Source organism: Ambystoma mexicanum, chromosome 5p, assembly GCF_040938575.1.
Source record: "Ambystoma mexicanum isolate Mex_15411 chromosome 5p, UKY_AmexF1_1, whole genome shotgun sequence".
NCBI lineage: Eukaryota > Metazoa > Chordata > Amphibia > Caudata > Ambystomatidae > Ambystoma > Ambystoma mexicanum.
This window is the reverse complement of record NC_090930.1, coordinates 55,833,154-55,854,591: the sequence shown is the minus strand read 5'-3', so window position 1 is coordinate 55,854,591 and position 21,438 is coordinate 55,833,154. Positions and strand designations below refer to the sequence as shown.

The following is a 21,438-nucleotide window of genomic DNA, read 5'->3' as shown; positions in this document are numbered from 1 at the left end:
CTGGAGGATGTCATGCTGGAATGGGCTGAAGTAGCAACTACCCATATATCTCGCTGACCTTTTCCCGGATGAGGAAGATGTGCCAGAATCATCTGGATGGACAGTCTACTCTACAGGTGAGGCCGACTGGATATTCCACCTGCCTTTAGTGGACAAGTGGATCGGTGGTCAGGCAGTAAGCGGATGGCCACCCAGGCTGACCTAATCAGTTCCAAAGAACTTCCCCAAAGGCCCTTGTCCCAGATAATCTGTGTGCACATGGGCGCTGATCTTTACCCGCAAGCCAGTGTAGAGATCCATGTTTTATGGAACCATCTGATAATGCCAATAACATTCATGCCAGGACTCCCCGAAGAGGTTTTCCTAGTGACATACTTTTCTCTCTGTAATCTTTGCTTCTGGGAGTTAAAAGGGGAAGGAAGATCCAGCCTAAAATCTCCTCCCCAGTATCCCCAGATAGCCAGACTACCGGAGAAGGAAGACAACTTGGGAAGAAAGAGGGGAGCTATGCGACAGTGTCAGGGACCTGAGCCTGTCAAGAGGGGATGGGGATCCCTCTCATTCTGTGGCAGGAGGCCAACCAAGGTAATATGCCAGAGGCAGTCCTTCCCCAGAGGCAGAGTAAGGGAGTTGGGAGGGCCCCCAAGTCGGTCCCTTGTACATGTGCCTGCTTGCATATACCAAGTTCCATTTGTGCTTGATCCATCACTGCTGCACAACATGCTGGCCAGTGTTTCTCTTTTTGTCCCTCAGGACTGCAGATACCATACATCTTTGTTTCCGGAGACCTAACTGCACAGCTCTCTGGAGAGATAGGCAGCGCAGGGGAGCGGGGGGTTGTAGTGGAGCAGCACATCCGTCAGACCAACAAACCAGATGTTCCATTAATCACTGACACAAACTTTGAAATTGACTATAATTGTAGCGGGCTGCCATTACCTAGAACTGGTAGTCCTGTGTATGAAAAAGGTGTGGGCTTAAGACCCATTTTATGTTCTCTGATACTCGTAACTCAGCCAGTAGGGAAAACTAATGCAGCAATTGGCCTAGGAAAACAGATGCCACAGAGGACTAATCAAGGGAGAAGAAAGAGAATGAAAGAGGACAGAAAGGACATATCAGTGGTGGTTGTTCTGATGAGGTCAAGGGAGAAGAAGGCAGGCCAAGAGATCAGGTGAAGATAGGACAGTGCAGCAAAGCGTGGAGGAGAATTATAGAAGGCATGTGGATGGTGAGGTATTGGTTAGTGAGAGAAAGTGGTACTTTGGTGTGAGGGTGAGTGAGTGAGTGAGTGAGTGAGGCTAAGGGAGAATAGGAGGTGTGAGACATAGTGGTTGGGAAAGGTGACAGAGTGAAAGGAGGGTGATTGTGGGAGAATGAGAGAGATGTGAGTAGTTTACTGGGGAGGACAGTATAGTGTATTGGGGCACAGCAGAGAGTAGTGAGAAGAGAATAGTGTAGAGGAGGAGAGGAAAGTAGGTGTTGTAAAGCCCCGGCGTATTATGGGGCAAATTGTGGCTAGCACCATGATGGGGGCATATTTAACCAGCAGATGCCACCTTTGTCCCTCCTGTAGGATCTTCAGGTGGGGGAAGTTGGCATCTGCTGGAAAGAAACCTGTGTTGCAGCAGTTTGGGACCAAAGACTACATTTCCCAGCATGCTGGCGCCTCCAGAAGTCTCCACGCTTCCTACACGGGAGGAACAGGCACACGGAGCCAGCAAACCCACTTGGGAACGCCCCCGTCAACACCCCAACGTCTGCGCATGCGTGAACACAGGACACTTGTCTGCGCTCAGACTATCCTCGGGGCGGATGCAACTTTGGAAGCTCCGGTTTGGCTGAAAACTCTTGCGGGGCCGCTCCTCGCCTCCAGACATTCCCTGAGGCCCCGCGAGTGCAAAGATAAGTAATCTCTCGGTGTACAACCCGATCCGATGCGAGTGAAGCATGTTTGGTGATTGATAATACGGCCGCACCTGGCCGCGAGATAAATGTTGAGAAAGTGCTTGGGGAACGTGACTTCTCGCGCTGAAGCGCAGTGACTTAACCCTGTGTGGAAACTAATACATGCATGGCAGCGGAGATGCACTGCATGCAGGATGCACTAATCCAACTGTTTTAACCCTTCAGACCACGTTACGCTGTGAGCGCGTACTAATTGTATTTTCTTCTGGCAGACGCTGTGTGCTTCCTTTACCTTCCGGACATTGCTGAAACCGGATTTGGGCACCGGACTACAAAGCAGCAATCAGAGCTAAGTGCTGTTTGTTTATTTGGCACGCTAGTGCATTCTAAGTGTGAATTCATGGTGAAAGGTTAAAAGTGTGTGTACTGTAAATTGGGGATCCAATTCAACGCTTTTGCATGTGCCCATTGTTCAGAGAGCAAATCATATGTTTGATAGGTGCAAGCACACATTGGTGCTTGTTCTTCATTTGGCAATTCTACTCATAGCTACTGTGTAGGAGCAATCCAGTTCTCACTCCTGGATCTGTGTCAGAGGGTAAGAATCCTTTTAAAGATTGGAAGCAACTCAGTGCATTCTAACTGGGTGGTGTGCCTTCCAAGTGGTACATTCATGGTGCATCAATGTGAGGTGCAAGTATAGGTAGTTCTATGCAAGTGTAATAGAACAGATTCCTGGTGGTATTTCTCAAAGCTGACATCAAGTGTGATAAGAAGCTCCAAGGTCTGAGGAACAAGAGCCTAGGAGCATGTTTTCCCTGTTCTCCCCTTCCCTGTCCCGAACCTCTGCCTAATCCTCTTTCCGGTCTTCCTGCAACCCCCTACCTATCTAATCTGTGGACCCTAACCCTCTTTCCCCGTGGTGGTTGCGGAGGTCTGTGCACTTTGTAGTTCCAGACTCCAAAACCATTAAGGGGAGGTAGGAGTTTGTGCTGCTTCTGCGCTGGACCCGAGATCTACACGACAGTAGGGAAAAGGAATTAGTGGAGTAGTGGGATTGGGGAGTAGTGAGAAGAGGGAGTAATAGAGACTAGGGGGTGGGAGGTAAGAGTGATACAAGGGTAGAGAAGTGAAAGGAGGGAGTAGTAGTAAGTGGGAGTAGATGAGAGAGCGGGAGAGACATCCGCGGGATAGAAGAAGGAAGAATATAAAGTGCATGGTTAAGGGTGTAGAAGGAGGAACAGAAAGAGGAGTGAATGGTGCGGAGGGTGAGAAGTGTATTATGATAGTATGGGTGCATATCATTCAGTTAATGTGGACAGTAGTTCAAACTGCAGAAAACATACTGTGTGAAATGCAGTGATAGAGTGTGTTCCTTAGGCAGATTTGGTGAATTAGAAGATAGTTCTTTCAGATTGCATTTTATATTCTGACAGCTCTGATTGCATATCATTAAATATTACAAGAACAGGATATGATATTCATTAAATGATAGATCTCTTGGCACAATAAAAGATTCTGGTGCAATTTCTACAGGCATATGCTTTACGATTATCATTTTTCCCAGTGCAGCAGTGACACACCAACAGGCAGTTTCAGTGATGTGCCAATACTATTCAGGCTGTTTTTCTCTTTGACACACAATTTTCAGATTGGCACATACATGACATGCTAATACAAAATACTTCGGTGGCGACCTGCTGTCATATTAAATATTTCCGTATATTTTGGCTTTCCTTCACGAACTGCCTGTTCATTCTATGGATATTTTTAATGGAGTTTTTCTTTTGTGCACTCAATCAATGGCAAATCAAGAGTGGACTACATTAGCAGGTCTGCAATCTCAGCTGGTTAAACCTCCATTTATACTGAATTGTTCTCGCGTACCTCGTTAGCCAGGCATATTGCATTTACAGCCTTGTCCTGATACAGCTTACAGTCCCATTCCAGGTACACAGTGGCCAGAAGCCGCAGAACTTTGGCCTAAAAAAAGCACAGTAAAAAATATGTATGAATTTACATCAGCTTTCTCCATTATATGAAAGTGTAGTAAAACGTAAGGGACATCATTCTACACAAGATAGTACAGAAAAGAAGGATGAGTGTCAGGACCACCAGAGTGAAGAAAAGGTTACAGAGAACTCCACACAGTGTTTTAATAATAGAAAGTGGGAGGATTGGCACTTTAGCATATACCAGACTATGGTCCCTACTAGCAGAGAAAAAAGGCCATGGGCAGATGATGCTAGAAGGCAGGACAGTAACTGTACACAGAACTCAGATATGAACTGGACTGGAGTAGGTGATTGGAAGCAGCTGGAAACTGCAGTGTGGTGCAGTGAAGTGAAACAGCACAGGAACAGCAGACACACATATAACGATCAGAACGTAGGCAAAAGACAAGGAATATGGAACAGGTGAAAGGCAGAATGATGGTTGTGTGGATCTGACCACCTTGAACTTGCAGAGAGTTCATGAACGAGCATCTGTATGGGGAAGGAGACCTAAAGTTGGATCTGCATGCTCAAGACGTTATAAAGTGCTCACTCATTGGCACCCTTGGTAGAAAATAGCACTTTGAAATGGGTACATTTCACAAGAGAACACTGACTGAAACATTCTTAAGAAACAGGGGAAGGCTACAGGAAATGTAAGACTAAGTTCTAAGGAAAGGTTGAACTGGATCTTGGAGCCAGACACTAGGACAGTGGATCCTCAGAGGAGCACCCTCTACTAGCAAGATGACAGGATCTTGACATTGAGGGAGAGACGAAGAAACGTACAATGAGGCACATTAGAATGACAAAAAACAAGAAGGTGGCAAGTGATAGCCAAATCCCTAGCAAGGGATGGCCACAAGAGCAAAGGAAGGAATAAGTTACTTACCTGTAACTGTTGTTCTCCAGCATGGGTCTGGCATGGATTCACATGCTCATGAATATTCCCCGTCGTCAGGCTGGGAATCCTCGGTAAAGAAAAAAACAGTATCAGTTTCGTTTCTGATCTGTCTTTCGTAGTAGTAACCAATCACTGATCTCTGCGTCATACTGACCACAGCCAATGACTGCCCTCTACCTAAGCCCCGCCTCTGGCAGCCATCTTCAGATTTGGTAGCACGTGAAGTGGCAGTATGACCAAGTGAAGAGCCGCAGAGGGGTAGGCGGGAGGGTTCGCATGTGAATCCATGCAAGACCCATGCTGGAGAAAAACAGTTACAGGTAAGTAACTTGTTCCTTCTCCAGCATGGGGTCTGGCATGGATTCACATGCTCATGAATAAAGAATACATAGCAGTACACACATGCACAACCACGGGAGGTGGCAAAGGCTCAACATTAAGCATCACATCAAACTCAACATTAAGCAAATCTTACCTCCTCACCAGGCTCACCTTAGGCGAACAGGTTGCGCAGCACTGCTTGGCCGACACTGGACTCCTCCCTGGAATCCCGATCGACGCAGTAGAATTTCGTGAAGTTGTGCGTCAACCTCCACGTAGCAGCCCTGCAGATGTCCAGCAAGGGCACACCAGATAGGAACGCCGTGGTAGCTGCGATCGCTCTGGTGGAATGGGCTCTCGGACGGCCAGGCAGGGGTCGGTTTGCCAACCGATGACAGTACATGATACAGCCGGAGAGCCATCTGGAAATGGAAGCCTTCGAGAGAGCCTTCCCCTGATTGACAGGTCCAAAGTTCACAAAGAGTTGTGACGTCTTCCGAAAACCCTTCGTGCGGTCCACGTAGAACTTCAGCGCTCTAGCCACATCCAGCGAGTGCAAAGTCCTTTCAGCCGGCGACGAAGGCGACGAGAAGAAAACAGGCAACACCAAGGGTTCGTTGAGGTGGAAGTCCGACGGCACCTTGGGCATGAAGGAGGGGTGCGTCCTGAGCACTACCCTTGTGTCGTGAAAAGTCAAGTACGGGGCCTTGCAGGAAAGGGCCTGGATCTCTCCCACCCGTCGTGCGGAGGTGATGGCCACAATAAACTCTGTTTTCCACGACAAGAACTTCAACGGAACTTCAACGGAGCCGAGTGCAGAGGCTCGAACGGAGGTCCCATGAGCTTGGTCAGCACCACGTTGAGCTCCCACGCCGGGGCCGGAGCCTTCACCGGCGGGAACGATCTGAACAGTCCCTTCATGAACTCTTTCACCAGACGATGAGACCACGACGTCCGCCCCGTGGTTCTGGTGTATCGGGAGATCGCAGCAAGATGAATCTTGATGGACGCGTGCGCCAGTCCAGCTTTGGCCAGCGTCAGTAGGTACGGCAGTACTTGGGGAGCCGTAATCCGCAGGGTTAATCTTCTGTGGCTGGCACCAGACAGAGAACCTCTTCCATATGTGTCCGTAGCATTTAAGAGTTGAGGACGCCCTGGCCTTTGCAAGAACCTCTCTGCAGTCGGCCGGTATGTCGTATCCTCCAAACTCTAACGCTGCAGGAGCCAGGCCTGCAAGTTCAGCGACTTCGGGTCGTGATGGAGGATGGCGCCTCCTTCCCTGGAGAGCAGATCCGCGTCCACTGGCAGCTTGATTGACGGGGACGCTGACAAGTCCAGAAGGTCCAGGAACCATATCTGCCTCGGCCACGCAGGTGCGACGAGGATCATCCTGCACCGTGACCTCTTGAGCTGGTTGATGAGCCGGATCAGCAATGGCAATGGAGGGAGCGCGTATAGAAACAGGCCCTACCAGGGGAACGAGAAAGCATCGCCCATGCTCCTCGGCTGGGGAAACCTGCTGGCGAACCTCCGGCACTTGGAGTTCGTCGCCGTCGCGAACAGATCGATCTGAGGTGTGCCCCACCGTCGGAAGAGGCGGTCCACTAGATCCTGTCGTAGTTCCCACTCGTGGCACGAGCGCAGCTCCCTGCTGAGTGAGTCGGCGATGGTGTTTTTTATCCCTGCCAGATGAAACGGCACCAGAAACATCCTTTGGGCGACGGGCCAATGCCACAGATCCTGTGCCTCCCTGGACAGGGCTGGGGACCTGGTTCCGCCCTGTTTCCTGATGTAGAACATGGTGGTGGTGTTGTCGGTGAAGATCCTCACCACCTTGCCCTTGAGGGACGGAAGGAAGGACCTGATGGCCCAAAACACTGCACGGAGCTCCAGGACGTTGATATGGAGGGACTTCTCCGTCGGGAGCTAAAGGCCTCTCACGTGCAGATTTTCGGTGTGCGCTCCCTACCCTTCCAGGGAGGCATCTGTGGTCACTGTCTCCTGGTGGCCGGGGGTCTGGAAGTCCATGCCCGCCGTCAGATGTGCGCGGGTGCCCCACCACCGGATCGCTCGTCGGAAACTCTCGTCGAGTGTGATCCTCTCCTCGAAGCTGCCCGTCGTCTGGATCCAGCACGCGTCCAGGAACTCCTGCAACGGGCGCATCCGGAGCCTGCACAGGGGGATGAGGTAAATGCAAGAAGACATCATTCCGAGGAGGGACTTGATGGACCTCACTCTGGCCGCGTCCGCAACCAGCATCCGCTGCACCTTGCCCAGAATGGCCCTCGTCCTTTCCTCCGACGGAGAGGCCGGAAGCGACACTGTGTCGAGCTTCGCTCCCAGTAACAGTGCGTATTGCGCGGGCAACAGGTGGAACTTGGCGTAGTTTATGGAGAATCCCAGGTCCGTGAGAAGTTGGACGGTCCTTGCCGTGTGCTCCACGGCGATCTCCCTCGTCTTGGCTCGGATGAGCCAGTCGTCCAGGTAGGGGTAGACGTGGATCCCCTCTCGGCGCAGCTGCGCCGCCACCGGTGCGAGGCACTTGGTGAACACCCTGGGTGCCGACCTTAGTCCGAAGGGAAGGGCTCTGAACTGATAGTGACGCCCTTGGACCACGAACCTGAGAAACTTTCGGTGTCCCTTTAGGATGGGAATATGGAAGTAGGCATCCTCCAAATCCAACGACGACAGGAAATCGCCCTCCTCCAGCTGACCCAGGACGTGTTGGAGGGTGACCATCCGGAACTTCTGTGCCTTGATGAATTTGTTCAGTCGTCGTAGGTCCAGGATTGGACGCCATCCTCCCGTCTTCTTCTTCACGAGGAAGTATCTTGAGTAAACTCCGGAGCCCCGAAGCCTCTTTGGGACGAGCTTGATGGCGCCCTTCCTGAGCATCGCCTTTACCTCCAAGAGAAGTTGAGGGACGTGATGTTCTTTCCTGGCCACAGGGGGGACGCGCGGGCACCTTTTTTGAAACTCGAGCGAGTGACCCTGGGCTTGTGCGTCCAGCACCCAACGGTCGGTGGAGATGGACTCCCACACGCTGACGAAGCTCGCCAGCCGGCCTCCCACCGGGGTGCTTCGGTGGGGGCCCGACCCCACGGCCGGTTCAGTCCTGCTTCGACGAGGCTTTGCCGCCTTGACCTCCTTGGCGACGACGACGGGGTCCGCCTGACTTGCCTCGTCCCCTGTAAGCTTCCTGCGACGACGAACGAGCCGCTTGACGGTAGGTGGAAAATCCGCCGCCGGAACCTTTGGAGGCACCCTGTTTGCCTCCGCCGCTCCGAAAGGGCGGCCGCTGTTGCTGGAGAACCCCAAGAGCCCGGGCCGTCTCGGTGTCTGCTTTGATGGCTTGAAGGGAATCGTCCACTGTTTTCCCAAACAGGTTGTTTCCATCGAACGGCATGTCCAAGACTCTGGTCTGCACGTCTTGACGGAATTCAGTAGCCTTGAGCCATCCACGCCGCCTAAGGCACACGCCGTTGCCCAACTGGCGAAATCCAGTGTCAGCGATGTCCGTCGCAATCGTAATGGCGTGGTCCGACGCCACCTCTCCTTCCTGCAAGATCTCTAGGGTATCCGCCCTCTTGTCGTCCGGTAGGAAGTCCAGCAGGGGGGCCAGTTTGTACCACAGCTCCCTGTCGTAGCGGGCTACGATAGCCAAGGCGTTGGCCGCCTTAATCGTCGTCGCTGCAGACGAGATGACCCTGCGTCCCATCGTATCCAATTTCTTTCCCTCGCCGTCCGGCGGGGAAGTCGACGTAGAGGCCGCACCCCCCCCGCTTTCGTCCTGGCCGCCGCGGAGACGACGGAGTCCGGGCTCGGCTGTGCCCGGAGGCACAAGGGGGCCGCGTCCGGGACCCGGTACTTCTTCTCGTACCGATCCCTTCTAGCCGGCGTCGTGGATGGGTTCTTGAGGAGGGCGAGGCCCTCATCCCAAATATCGTCCAGTAGAGGCACGGAGAGGACCGTCTTCCTCTTGGCCTTGCGCCGTTGATAAAGGAAACCTCCCTTCTTCTTCTCTTCCGGGCAGAGCTGCAAGAGCTCGGATGCCCTGGCGATCATGGAGTGAAACGATCCAATCTCGTTGGGCGGGGATGCCCGGGTGGGAGGTGACGACGGCAGATCCTCGTCGTAAACCTCGTCGTCCGTACCCGTTGCGGCCGTGTCAGTCCCCGTATCATCCCCACGAGTCGTGGACGGGGAGGAGGGCTGAACAGGGCGCGATGGCTGAAAAGGAGGTGGAGGATGAATCCTTCTTCTCTTAGGGGGAGGGCTCCCAGAAGGGCCTGGCTCCGGGTCCCCCATCGGGAGCGGTTGCTCCGCTGGTGGTAACGGCAGTCTCGTCCTTATCTCCGAGCATAAGGACTGTATAGCCAACAAAATGGCGCTGAGTTGTCTTGCGGCGCTGGTTGAGTGGAGTCCGACGGGCGGTCAGGGGCCCCGTCGGCACCCTCGACGTTATCGTCGTCTCCTACGTCGGGATCCCTCCCGACGGGCTGGTCTTCTTCCATGCCAACGCCGTGGCTTAAGACTTCGATCAGCTCTTCCTCAGCACCCAACGGTCGGTGGAGATGGACTCCCACACGCTGACGAAGCTCGCCAGCCGGCCTCCCACCGGGGTGCTTCGGTGGGGGCCCGACCCCACGGCCGGTTCAGTCCTGCTTCGACGAGGCTTTGCCGCCTTGACCTTCTTGGCGACGACGGCGGGGTCCGCCTGACTTGCCTCGTCCCCTGTAAGCTTCCTGCGACGACGAACGGGCCGCTTGACGGTAGGTGGAAAATCCGCCGCCGGAACCTTTGGAGGCACCCTGTTTGCCTCCGCCGCTCCGAAAGGGCGGCCGCCGTTGCTGGAGAACCCCAAGAGCCCGGGCCGTCTCGGTGTCTGCTTTGATGGCTTGAAGGGAATCGTCCACTGTTTTCCCAAACAGGTTGTTTCCATCGAACGGCATGTCCAAGACTCCGGTCTGCACGTCTTGACGGAATTCAGTAGCCTTGAGCCATCCACGCCGCCTAAGGCACACGCCGTTGCCCAACTGGCGAAATCCAGTGTCAGCGATGTCCGTCGCAATCGTAATGGCGTGGTCCGACGCCACCTCTCCTTCCTGCAAGATCTCTAGGGTATCCGCCCTCTTGTCGTCCGGTAGGAAGTCCAGCAGGGGGGCCAGTTTGTACCACAGCTCCCTGTCGTAGTGGGCTACGATAGCCAAGGCGTTGGCCGCCTTAATCGTTGTCGCTGCAGACGAGATGACCCTGCGTCCCATCGTATCCAATTTCTTTCCCTCGCCGTCCGGCGGGGAAGTCGACGTAGAGGCCGCACCCCCCCCGTTTTCTTCCTGGCCGCCGCGGAGACGACGGAGTCCGGGCTCGGCTGTGCCCGGAGGCACAAGGGGGCCGCGTCCGGGACCCGGTACTTCTTCTCGTACCGATCCCTTCTAGCCGGCGCCGTGGATGGGTTCTTGAGGAGGGCGAGGCCCTCATCCCAAATATCGTCCAGTAGAGGCACGGAGAGGACCGTCTTCCTCTTGGCCTCGCGCCGTTGATAAAGGAAACCTCCCTTCTTCTTCTCTTCCGGGCAGAGCTGGAAGAGCTCGGATGCCCTGGCGATCATGGAGTGAAACGATCCAATCTCGTCGGGCGGGGATGCCCGGGTGGGAGGTGACGACGGCAGATCCTCGTCGTAAACCTTGTCGTCCGTACCCGTTGCGGCCGTGTCAGTCCCCGTCTCATCCCCACGAGTCGTGGACGGGGAGGAGGGCTGAACAGGGCGCAATGGCTGAAAAGGAGGTGGAGGATGAATCCTTCTTCTCTTAGGGGGAGGGCTTCCAGAAGGGCCTGGCTCCGGGTCCCCCATCGGGAGCGGTTCCTCCGCTGGTGGTAACGGCAGTCTTGTCCTTATCTCCGAGCATAAGGACTGTATAGCCAACAAAATGGCCGCCGAGTTGTCTTGCGGCGCTGGTTGAGGGGAGTCCGACGGGCGGTCAGGGGCCCCGTCGGCACCCTTGACGTTATCGTCGTCTCCTACGTCGGGATCCCTCCCGACGGGCTGGTCTTCTTCCACGCCAACGCCGTGGCTTAAGACTTCGATCAGCTCTTCCTCAGAGGTTGAGGCCGAATCCACGACGACCTCCTGCCCCCCCTTTTTCTTCTCCGTCGGAGGTTTCACGGGGGTCCTGTCGATGGGCATAAAAGAGGACTCCCTCCGCGGTGGCAGGGAGACTCTGAGCCCCGAGGTCGCCACCACTGGTGTAGCCTCCACAGGCTGAGCCAGGGCCGCCGCGACTGTCTCGATAGAGGCCTTGGCCGGATGGATTAAGGCTTTCACCACCTTAGGTGCGCTCACCGCCTTCTCTTTGGGGGGAGGGACACTGCCTCGCTCTCCCTCCGATGGGGTCTTCGAGCTCGACCGGGGCCTCTCCAGGAGCTTCGCCGGGTGCTCGGCCTTCCTCTTACCCGAACCAGAGCGTTGGCTCGTAGTTGATGGTGCCGGGGAGGATGCGCCCTTCCTGGCGCTCGTAGAGCCCGACAGTTCGGCGCTCCCGGTGCCAGCGGACTCGCGGTGCTTGGCCTTGTGTTGGATCCCCGTCGTCCTCAAAGGTCTTAGAAGACCGCTCTGATTTTTTCTTCTTCTTCTCGCATGACAGGCTCTTCCCTTCCAGCCAGTTGGCGAGACGTTGATGGCGGTCCTTCATGGTCCGCTCCGACATATTGCCGCAAAACGCACAGTCCTTCTCCACGTGCGTCTTGTCCTCATGTAGGCAGTAAAGACAAAAGGAGTGTTCGTCCTCCTTAAAGACATTCTGAAGCTGGCATCCAGGGCAGACCCTGAACAGCTTTCCGGGCGTCGAGCTTCCCTTCTCCTGGGCCATGTCCGAGATGGGCCTGAGAAACTTCTGGAGTCCTCCAAAAGCGTGGCTCGACGAAATCTTCACCCTTGAGGGGCATAGACGAATCCGACACGGGTCCCCGTTGATCGGATGAAGAAACGGTGGAGCTTGAGGCTCTTTTTGACCGAAAAATCGAAGCTTTTTGAAAAAAAACGTGAAAAAATGCACTAACGCTCGAGAGCAATAGCACAAGGATCCCAACACTTGAACCTGCGGTAAAAATCTGAAGATGGCTGCCAGAGGCGGGGCTTAGGTAGAGGGCAGTCATTGGCTGTGGTCAGTATGACGCAGAGATCAGTGATTGGTTACTACTACGAAAGACAGATCAGAAACGAAACTGATACTGGTTTTTTCTTTACCGAGGATTCCCAGCCTGACGACGGGGAATATTCATGAGCATGTGAATCCATGCCAGACCCCATGCTGGAGAACTAGTAGCACGAAAAAGTAAATCCAGTGGGACAGGAGGTAGAGAGTGCAAATGAAAGAGGGGGAAAGGAGGGATGGTAAGAGAACCAAAGGATCAAACATGAGAGGCTACACTAACGTGACTGAGGGCACAGATATAACGATGAAGATCTCAAGCGTCTGGACATATTTGAGGCTGAACTGTGAAGGTGTATTTTGGGCCTAGCACAGTGTGTACCAGTTGAGGCGATGTGCACTGAGCTGTGGCTGATGTCCTTGTTAGAAATGTGGCGGGGGGGTTGGTGTGTGCGTGGGCGCTGTTCTGCGAAACGTGTGTACTCTTGCTGCCTGTGGTGTCATAGGGCACAACACAAGTGTGTGCAGGTTGCATAGTGGGGGCTGGGCTGGCACTGCCACAGGTGGTGGTGATGGCTGGGCTGGCACTGCCTGCGGCGGTGGAGGTGGTGGCTGGGCTGCCACTGCCTGGGGTGGAGGTGGTGGTGGCTGGGCTGGCACTGCATGCAGTGGTGGTGGCTGGGCTGCCACTGCCTGGGGTGGTGGTGGTGGCTGGGGCCACTCCACTACCATGCTGCCTGCTACGTCTGGCAGTGTGTCTGACCTGCGCAGGTGTGGTGCCTCTTCTGGTGGCTGCATGCAATGGTCCTGCCTTGTCGCTGTCCATGGAGTGGGTTCTTGTTGGGGAAACGAAATGTGCTGTCAGCTGTTTGCCACACATGTCCTCAGTCATGCATTATACACATCACATGCAGTGTGGGCAACTGTGTTGTTGGTGACTTGTGTCTCACGTGCGTGTTGTTGCTTAGGTGGATGACCTTGCAGGGGTGGGGTTCATGGAGGGGGGGTACATGCATGATGTGTTCAAAGTGCATGCTTGTGTGTCTGTCGGGGTGGTACAGCCATCAAAGGGTGGACAGTGTGCTCCATGCCATGGGTCAGGCCACTTGACTTGGCCATTTTTTAAGAACCCTCAGTCTGATTAATTATTACTATTTATCTACTTATATGCATTTTCGCGATTCGTGTTATCTTTTTACTTTTTTTATTTTTTTATTTGCTTAAGCCGATATAGTGACCCAGAGTCCTCCGATCTGCGCAGTGCGTTTTGTGCTAATCCCGCCTTGCCACAATGCTGACAGGCTCTCAAGCTCCGTTATCCGTCACACGTATCGTCGCTCCTCTCTCTCTGAACATGAGAGAGAGGAAGCGCGTCACCACGTGACGGGGAAGGGACTGGGAAAGATGAGGACCTGCGACAGCGATCTGGCGGCCTCGCAGCGCCCCATGCAGGGAGCGGGTCGGCGGCCACCCTGAAGCGCCACCTGCACCCCTCACAATGCGGCAACGCGCGGTTAGCGCGAAACTAAGCGTTTAACAATGTTAAGCCCACAAGAACAAGTTACTTACCAACTGGTAACGTTCTTTCGATTGGATGTTCCTCCAACGTATTCCTCATCTTAGATATATTCCATCCAGCTTTGCTGCTCTTCGGAAAACATTTCCGGCAGAGGGCGCCGTGCGTCGATGTCGTCGAGTCGATGGTCCCTCGAAGACCTCCATCGAGGGTGACGTCATCGGGTGTATAAGTAGCAGTTCTGTTTTCCCCCCTTTTTTTGCCTGTGATCTTGTACTGTGTAGATTGTGCCGGCAGACAGGTATCAGCCTTGCGAGATTTGAGATGGCAATAACCTGGAAAAATCCACAGAGGGGTAGGTTGGGAGGGCGATGAGGAATACGTTGGAGGAACATCCAATCGAAAGAAAGTTACCAGTTGGTAAGTAACTTGTTCTTCGAGTGGATTGTGTCCTCCAACGTATTCCTCATCTTAGATAGGCTCCCAAAGCAGTATTTTGCATAGTTCCTCTGGAGGAGGGGTCAGATTCTTTCCCACCAATGCCTTTAGATGGTGGAATAAAGCACTGCTTTTCCAAAAGTCAGCTCCCTATACTGGGAAGCATCCAGGCTATAGAATTTTGAAAAGGTGTGAAGTGAAGACCAAGTTGCTGCTTTGCAAATGGACCTTATTGGGACACCTCTTTGAAGGGCTGTGGAAGAGGTGATGCCACTGGTGGAATGAGCCCTTAACCCTTCTGGTGGGTCTTTTTGTGCTAGCCTGTAGCATTCTGAAATGCAAAGCACGATCCAGCGTGAAATTGTCTGTTTTGTTACTGATTGGCCCGGTTTTCTTCCTGTGTAGCCTATAAACAACTGGTTGTCCACTCTAAGCCTAGAAAGTCTAGAGATGTAAAAGCTTAAAGCTCTTTTTGGGTCCAGTCTGTGTAATGTTTCTTCTTCCTTAGAAGGATGAGGTGGAGGATAGAATGAGGGTAAAACAATTTTCTGACTTAAATGAAAATCAGATATTACCTTCGGTAAAAATGATGGTTTAACCCTCAATACAACTCTGTCCTAATGGAACACAGTATAGGGTGGCCCAGAAGACAGTGCCTGCAATTCGCTCACTCTTCTTGCTGATGTTAGACCAACTAAAAAGGCTGTTTTCCATGTTAATAATCTTAATGGACACGTGTGCATGGGCTCAAAAGGGGCACACATTAAGAATTTTAAGACTAAGTTTAGATCCCAAATCGGTACTTGAAATCCTTTTAAGAATTGTGTTATCAAAGGAATTTTGAAGTAGGAGCATTCTTCCGATGAGCGCTTGAAAATGGAAAGCGCTGCAAGGTAACCTTTTATTGTTCCGATATTCAGACCTCTATGTGCTAGGGTCAGAAGGAAAGATAGTACTTCCGGAATAGAACATAGAAAAGGTTCGACATTCTTTTCCCTGCACCAGTTGCAAAACATTTTCCAACGGCAACGGTACAGAGACTTTGTTGCTGGCCTTCTTGCCGAAAGCAACACCTCCATAACATCATCTGGAAGGTTCCAATCCCTGTATCTCAGCCTTTCAGATACAAGCATGAAGGTTGAGTGTTCTGACCTCTGGGTGGAGAACCTGACCTTCCATTTGAGAGAGAAGGTTCTCTCTCTGAGGAAGACGTACTGCAGGACAGATGGACATATCTAGAAGGTCCGGATACCACGTTCTCCTGGCCCAATCCGGAGCAACTAGGATCATGTGGTTCCCGAAGCATCTCAGCCTCCTGATGACCCGAGGAATGACGGGAATCAGAGGGAACACGTACAATAGTGGGAAATTCCAATCCACCACGAACGCGTCTCCCAGGGCTCCTCTCGGGGGAAAATCCCTTGAGCAATACCTTTCGCATTTTCGGTTGGTACTGGTTGCTAATAGGTCTACCTGAGGGGTTCCCCAAAGGGGCAAGATCTCTTGAATGACTTCCTGTGCCAATTCCCATTCGTGGGATACTATGCTCTGCCTGCTCAGAGCATCTGCCGTCATATTCTCTTCCCCGGCTAGATGAATTGCCGTTAAAGAGATTCCTTCCTGAATCGCCCAATACCAGAGCTGCATTGCCTCTCTGCACAGGGGTAGAGATCCCACAACTCCTCTTTTGTTTAGGTAGTGCATGGCCACTGTGTTGTCCGTCATTATCAGGACATTCTTTCCCCTGACAGATGGCAGGAAGGCCTTCAGCGCTAGTCTGATTGCCCTCAGCTCCAAAAGGTTGATATGTAGTTTGGACTCCGATGGAGACCAACGACCGTTTATTGTCAAATCGTTGGCATCTGCTCCCCACCCCAGGAGTGAGGCGTCCGTCACTACTGTGATCTCTGGCCATGGTTACCAAAAAGGTTCTCCCTTTACGATGTTCTCTGCACAGGTCCCCCATAGAAGGTCTTGTCTGACCTTGTTCGGAATCTGAAGAGCCGTAATGTGACCCGAGAACTGGGACCACTGAGTCTTTAGGGCCCATTGAAGGGATCTCATCCTCAAGCGCGCCTCTGGCACCAGAAAGATGCGGGATGCCATGAGGCCGAGCAACCTTAAAAAGTCGTAAGCCTGGAGATTTTGGGCATTTTGGAAATTGGAAACCATATGAAGAATGTCTTGAGCTCCTCGTCTTGGGAGGCGAGCTCTTTCCGAAGGATGTGTCTAATACAGCTCTTATGTACTGGAGCTGTTGGGAAGGTGTCATTTGAGACTTCTTTAAATTGAGGGAGAAGACCAGTTTGTGGAGCAAGTGGCAGGTGACTTTCAGATGATCCAGTACTTGCTCGGCAGAGCGCTCTCTCATCAACCAATCGTCCAGGTAGGGGTAGACATGAATCCCCCCTCTCCTGAGGTGCGCTGCCACCACTAGCATTAACTTGGTGAAGACCCTTGGGCGGAGGTCAACCCGAATGGCAGGACTCGAAACTGATAGTGTGAGTCGCCAACTACGAACCTCAGGTATTTTCTGTGCTTGAGATGAATCAGCACATGAAAATAAGCATCCTGGAGGTCCAATGACACCAACCACTCCTGGAGTTGAAGGGCCTGAAGGATCTGAGAAAGGGTAACTATCTTGAACTTGTCCTTCCTGAGGAACTTGTTCAAGTTTCTTAAGTCCAAGATGGATCTCAGTCCTCCGTCCTTTTTGGGGATCAATCAAAAAATACGGAGAGTACCAACCCTTGTTCCTCTCCGCTCCAGGTACTGGTTCTATAGCACCTTTCTCCAGCAGGGTTAGAACTTCCTGCTGTAGGAGCGGGTTTGAAAGTTTCAACGGGTGTCTCCCTGGTGGATTGCTTTGAGGTTGCTTTAGAAAAGGAAGGCAATAGCCTTGGGCTATTATTTCTAGAGCCCAAACATCTGAAGTAATGGCTTGCAGATGCTGCGACAGCCTGCCTCCTACAGGTGTTTTGTGGTGCAAGTCTTTAAAGTGGTTTTGTGGCGGATGTCGCAGCTGCTGATGGCAAAGAGGCTGCAGCTGTAGCTGGCTTAGCACGTTTTCCTCGTCCACGAGTGGCCTTTCTTTGGCCCCTTTGACTGGCCATTCCTCTCGTCTTCCCGTATGAGGTATAATAACGATAGGATTGACATTTTTTGGACCTTCCAGTTATTCCCTGGTCTCCGAGATCCTATTGCAATTTTATCTTTGGAAAGGTATTATTCTTTTGTAAAGGTTTTTCTTTTAAAACCCAAAACAAATAAATAAATAAAAAAAATAAAGATAGGATTGTCCCCTCCATGATTGCCCTTGCGAACGAAAAAAGGCTGAGGTTGCCTAATAGCAGCTCCTAAAGATTTGGCCGCTGCTTTTGAGGTCTGTAACCTCTCAAGGCTCTCGTCAGCCTTGTTGCCAAAAAGGTGAGACCTGTCAAAAGGCATGTTCAGGAGGCAGTTCTGTACGTCAGGTGCAAAACCCGACTTCCGTAACCACGCAAACCTGCGCATTATGGTGATAGTGCCCATGGACCTGCTTACGCTATCCGCAGTGTCCAATCCAGATTGAAGGGATTCCTGCATGGCCTCCTTTCCATCTCTAACGATGGCTAGGAAACCTTCCCTTTTTTCCCCTTCTGGTATGTGCTACGCTGCCATTGCGATGCACTCCCACAGAGTGTACGAAAATGTTGCCAAGGCACATGTGGTGTTGGCAGATTTTAATGCCATGCTCCCGGCTGAAAATACCTTCCGTGCCCAACCATCCACATGCTTATCGTCCCTGTCTGGAGGGATAGACGGCTACGCAAGTTTGTTGGAAGCTGTGGCTGCCTGTATGACCAAACTCTCGGGAGTTGGATGTTTTGACAGATAGCCGGGGTCGCTACTGGCTGGGCGGTATTTTGATGCAAGGGATTTATTTACCGGAGGAATAGAATCTGGAGTTTCCCAATTCTTGGCCACCCTGTTTTGTAAGGCTGCATGAAAAGGTAGTACTGGGTCTTCAGTGGGACCATGGTCCAATATGTCTGTTAAATCGTCCTGGACGAATTGGGCTGGTGGTCTAGCCCATCCCAAGTAATCTACCACCTTGGTCATTAACTATCCGTAAGATGGACTGGCATGCTCTTCTGGATCTAGTCTATCAAAGTCATTCTCAGGAGAGGTGTCAATGCCACTTGCATTATGTAATGACTCCACCAAATCCCTCATTCTGCTTTCCTCTGATATCAAGCATTCTGGGACATTTTGGGTGCCATATTCCAGTCCAAAAGGTACATCTTCCTCCTCGGATCTCTCCTGTTCCTCAAAAATTGAGGTCAAGGATTTGAAAAACTCCTTCCTAGGGAGAGTCTTGAAAACGTTCTCTGGGAGAGGAGGAGGAAGAGGTGTAGTACCAGGTTTTGAAGAAGATACATGTTTTGTAGTTTTCTCCTTCTCTTTTTCTGGCTGCCCTGGCTTGGTTGGAGCCTTTTGTGCCAAAGGTTTCGGCGTCGAAGTCGATAAAGGCGTCGACGGCATCGATGACACAGTGGTCGTCGACAGGGTCTGCTTCGAGGGCATCGAGGCGGCCTTCGACGGTTTCCCCTTCGAGGTGTGATAGGTCTCGGACGGCGTCGGTGACCTCGAGCGGTCGACTCGACTCGAGCGTTTATCGCTCGGCTACCTGGAAGGTTCCCTATCCTTCCTTTTACGATCACCCGGGCTCGAGGGCGCGCGAGTGTCGGAGCGATGACGCTCCCAGCCGGCTTCCGAAGAAGGCGCAGACCGAGGCTTCGCCTTCTCAAACACCTCCATCATTTTGACCCTGAATGCTTCCCACTCTTCGGTAGACAAATGTTTTGTGGGGCATTTCATTTTCGGAGACTCGTCTGACGACGAGGTGGAGGGAGACCTATGGCGTTGTTTCTTCGTCTTTTTCGACGAAGACAACGAGCGATGAGAATCGCTTCGGGATCTAGATCGATGCCTTTTGCGTCAAGGAGATTTTTCCCCATGGGGTCTCGACTCGACGCTAGAGGCTTTTCGATCCTTCCGACCTACCTGTAGCTTTCCTCTCCTTTCTCGCAAGGCCTTCCCCGTCATCGCCTGACACTTCGAACAGGCCTCCATGTCGTGGCCTTCCCAGAGACACCACAAACACTCGCGGTGCGGGTCCGTGATCGACATTTTTGAGCTGCACGACTTGCATTTCTTAAAACCCGATCTCGGGGTCGGCATCGATGACGAGGACATAATTACTTCTCGTTATATTATATTTCTTGACAGAACTCGAGGCGCGCCGAATGTCCGAAGCAACGTAACTGCGGAAATACTGAACTGAGGCCAACAGGCGCCGCGCGTGCTACTTATACACCCGATGACGTCACCCTCGACGGAGGCCTTCGAGGGACCATCGACTCGACGACATCGACGCACGGTGCCCTCTGCCGAAAAAATTTCCGAAGAGAAGCAAAGCTGGATGGAATACATCTAAGATGAGGAATACGTTGGAGGACACAATCCACTCGAATGGTCGTGCACAATGAAAGTAAGAGGATAAAGCTTTGCCAAATGTCACGCATGAGCAATTATCAGTGTACTTCGCAATTAACAGTGTACTTCACTAGCATCAAACAACGAGCAGCAAAGAAAGTGGAAATAGGAAGAGAGCTCCAGGCTTTTGAGGGACTAGTTTAACAAGGATTGGTTAAGGATGGTCACGTGTTTCAGTGACTTCAGTTTCAGACTGGCAAGGGGTCCTTGGAAACAGAGTTCAGCTATGGTTCCAGTTATATGTCAGTGGATTTGTTACACGTGTTTACTGTTCTTGGGAGATTTCAGCGTCCACGCAGGTTTAAGGACCTTTTGGACAGTTTGCTTGGCTAAAATCTTGCTGCTTAGTTAAATATGTTAAAAGGTTAATAAAGAAAGAGAAGCATAATGCTCGGCTCTGGTCTTGACATGGAAACAAACATTTAACTACACAACAAACTAGATAAACTACAAAAAAGAAAACAGGACAAAAACAGGGGGGAAGACAGATTCCGTCTACTCCCATAAACAAAGCATATCCTCAACAGGCAGAGAAGAATAAGGGCAGGCCCGAACTGCAAACCAAAAGTGGCCCTGGACATTGTTTACAAAGATGAGTGGATTGGGAGTATCCCCCAAGAAAATGTTGAATGAAATTAGTCAAAATTAGTGCATTTAAAGCATGTTTTAAGTATATTTGGATTTCAAAGCGATGTTTTATATAAATTCAAGATCTCGAGTAGATCTTCAATGACAGAGGACCTGGGACGTTACACATTTTTCAGCTGAGAATAAAAGAATTCATCCGATATTTAAGGTGCCCAGACAACATGCATCCCTAATCCATTTCATCCTATTCCCGTGCTGGAAAGGTAACAAAGATAAAAGGCATTCTTAAACGAGTATTGGCAATGGCAACAGTTTTGGCTTTGTGTAGGCAAGGGAAAGGCATTTATCAGGCACTGCCGAAGTTGTATTAACTGGATTGTAGCGCTTGCAAAGTGGTGAGAGTACCTGGGCATATAATAGCAGTGCCTGGTGAATACCTAATATTGACACACAAGCTTAAACTGTTGACTTTGCCAATGCTTGTTTTTAACATGACTTCAGTGAAGGACAGGCATAGTGCTTCTACATTGAGTGGCTGAAGGCAGACCAGGTTGACATTTTTATTACACCAGTAGCGCAGTTCCAATTAAGTCATTGGGCCTCATTACGATCCTGCCGGTCCGGAAAGAACGGTGGCGTTAAAAACGCTGCCACCGTTCTTTCCAGACCGGCTGATTCAGAGTCCTGGAGGCTTGCAGAGGTCTTACCTGGCGGGATTAACACCACCCGCCTGCAGGCAGACATGGAAACACTGGCTCTGTCATAGACGAAACCAGTGTTTTCCATGATCCCCATCCACATGGAGGTTGTAATGCCCCGGTCATTCCGGCAATCACGGAGGCGGAATGGTATTACGGGTCCGGCTCAGCCTGCAATTTTTTCCAGCACGGCTACCGCCGGACTCGTAATGAGGCCCATTATCTCTCAAAAGACTGTTTTGAGAAAACACTGGCAGGCACTTTGAGCACACAATTTGATGGCAAGGCTTGATGAAGCTAGCTCAAAGAGATTCCAGGAAGATGTGTTTTGGGTGGAGAGGGGCTGAAGCGGGTGGGAATGGCCATCGGGATTAGCATGGCC

General features: G+C 51.9%; 1 protein-coding gene across 1 annotated transcript in view; it reads right to left on the bottom strand.

Annotated features, from left to right (window-relative positions):
- Positions 1-21,438, bottom strand: part of TEX11 (testis expressed 11) — a 3,096,519-nt gene that overhangs the window by 1,944,745 nt on the left and 1,130,336 nt on the right. Inside the window, exon 11 of the mRNA XM_069612434.1 lies at positions 3,796-3,891. Within this exon, the coding sequence (XP_069468535.1) occupies positions 3,796-3,891 (96 nt within the window). The remainder of the gene's footprint in view (positions 1-3,795; positions 3,892-21,438) is intronic.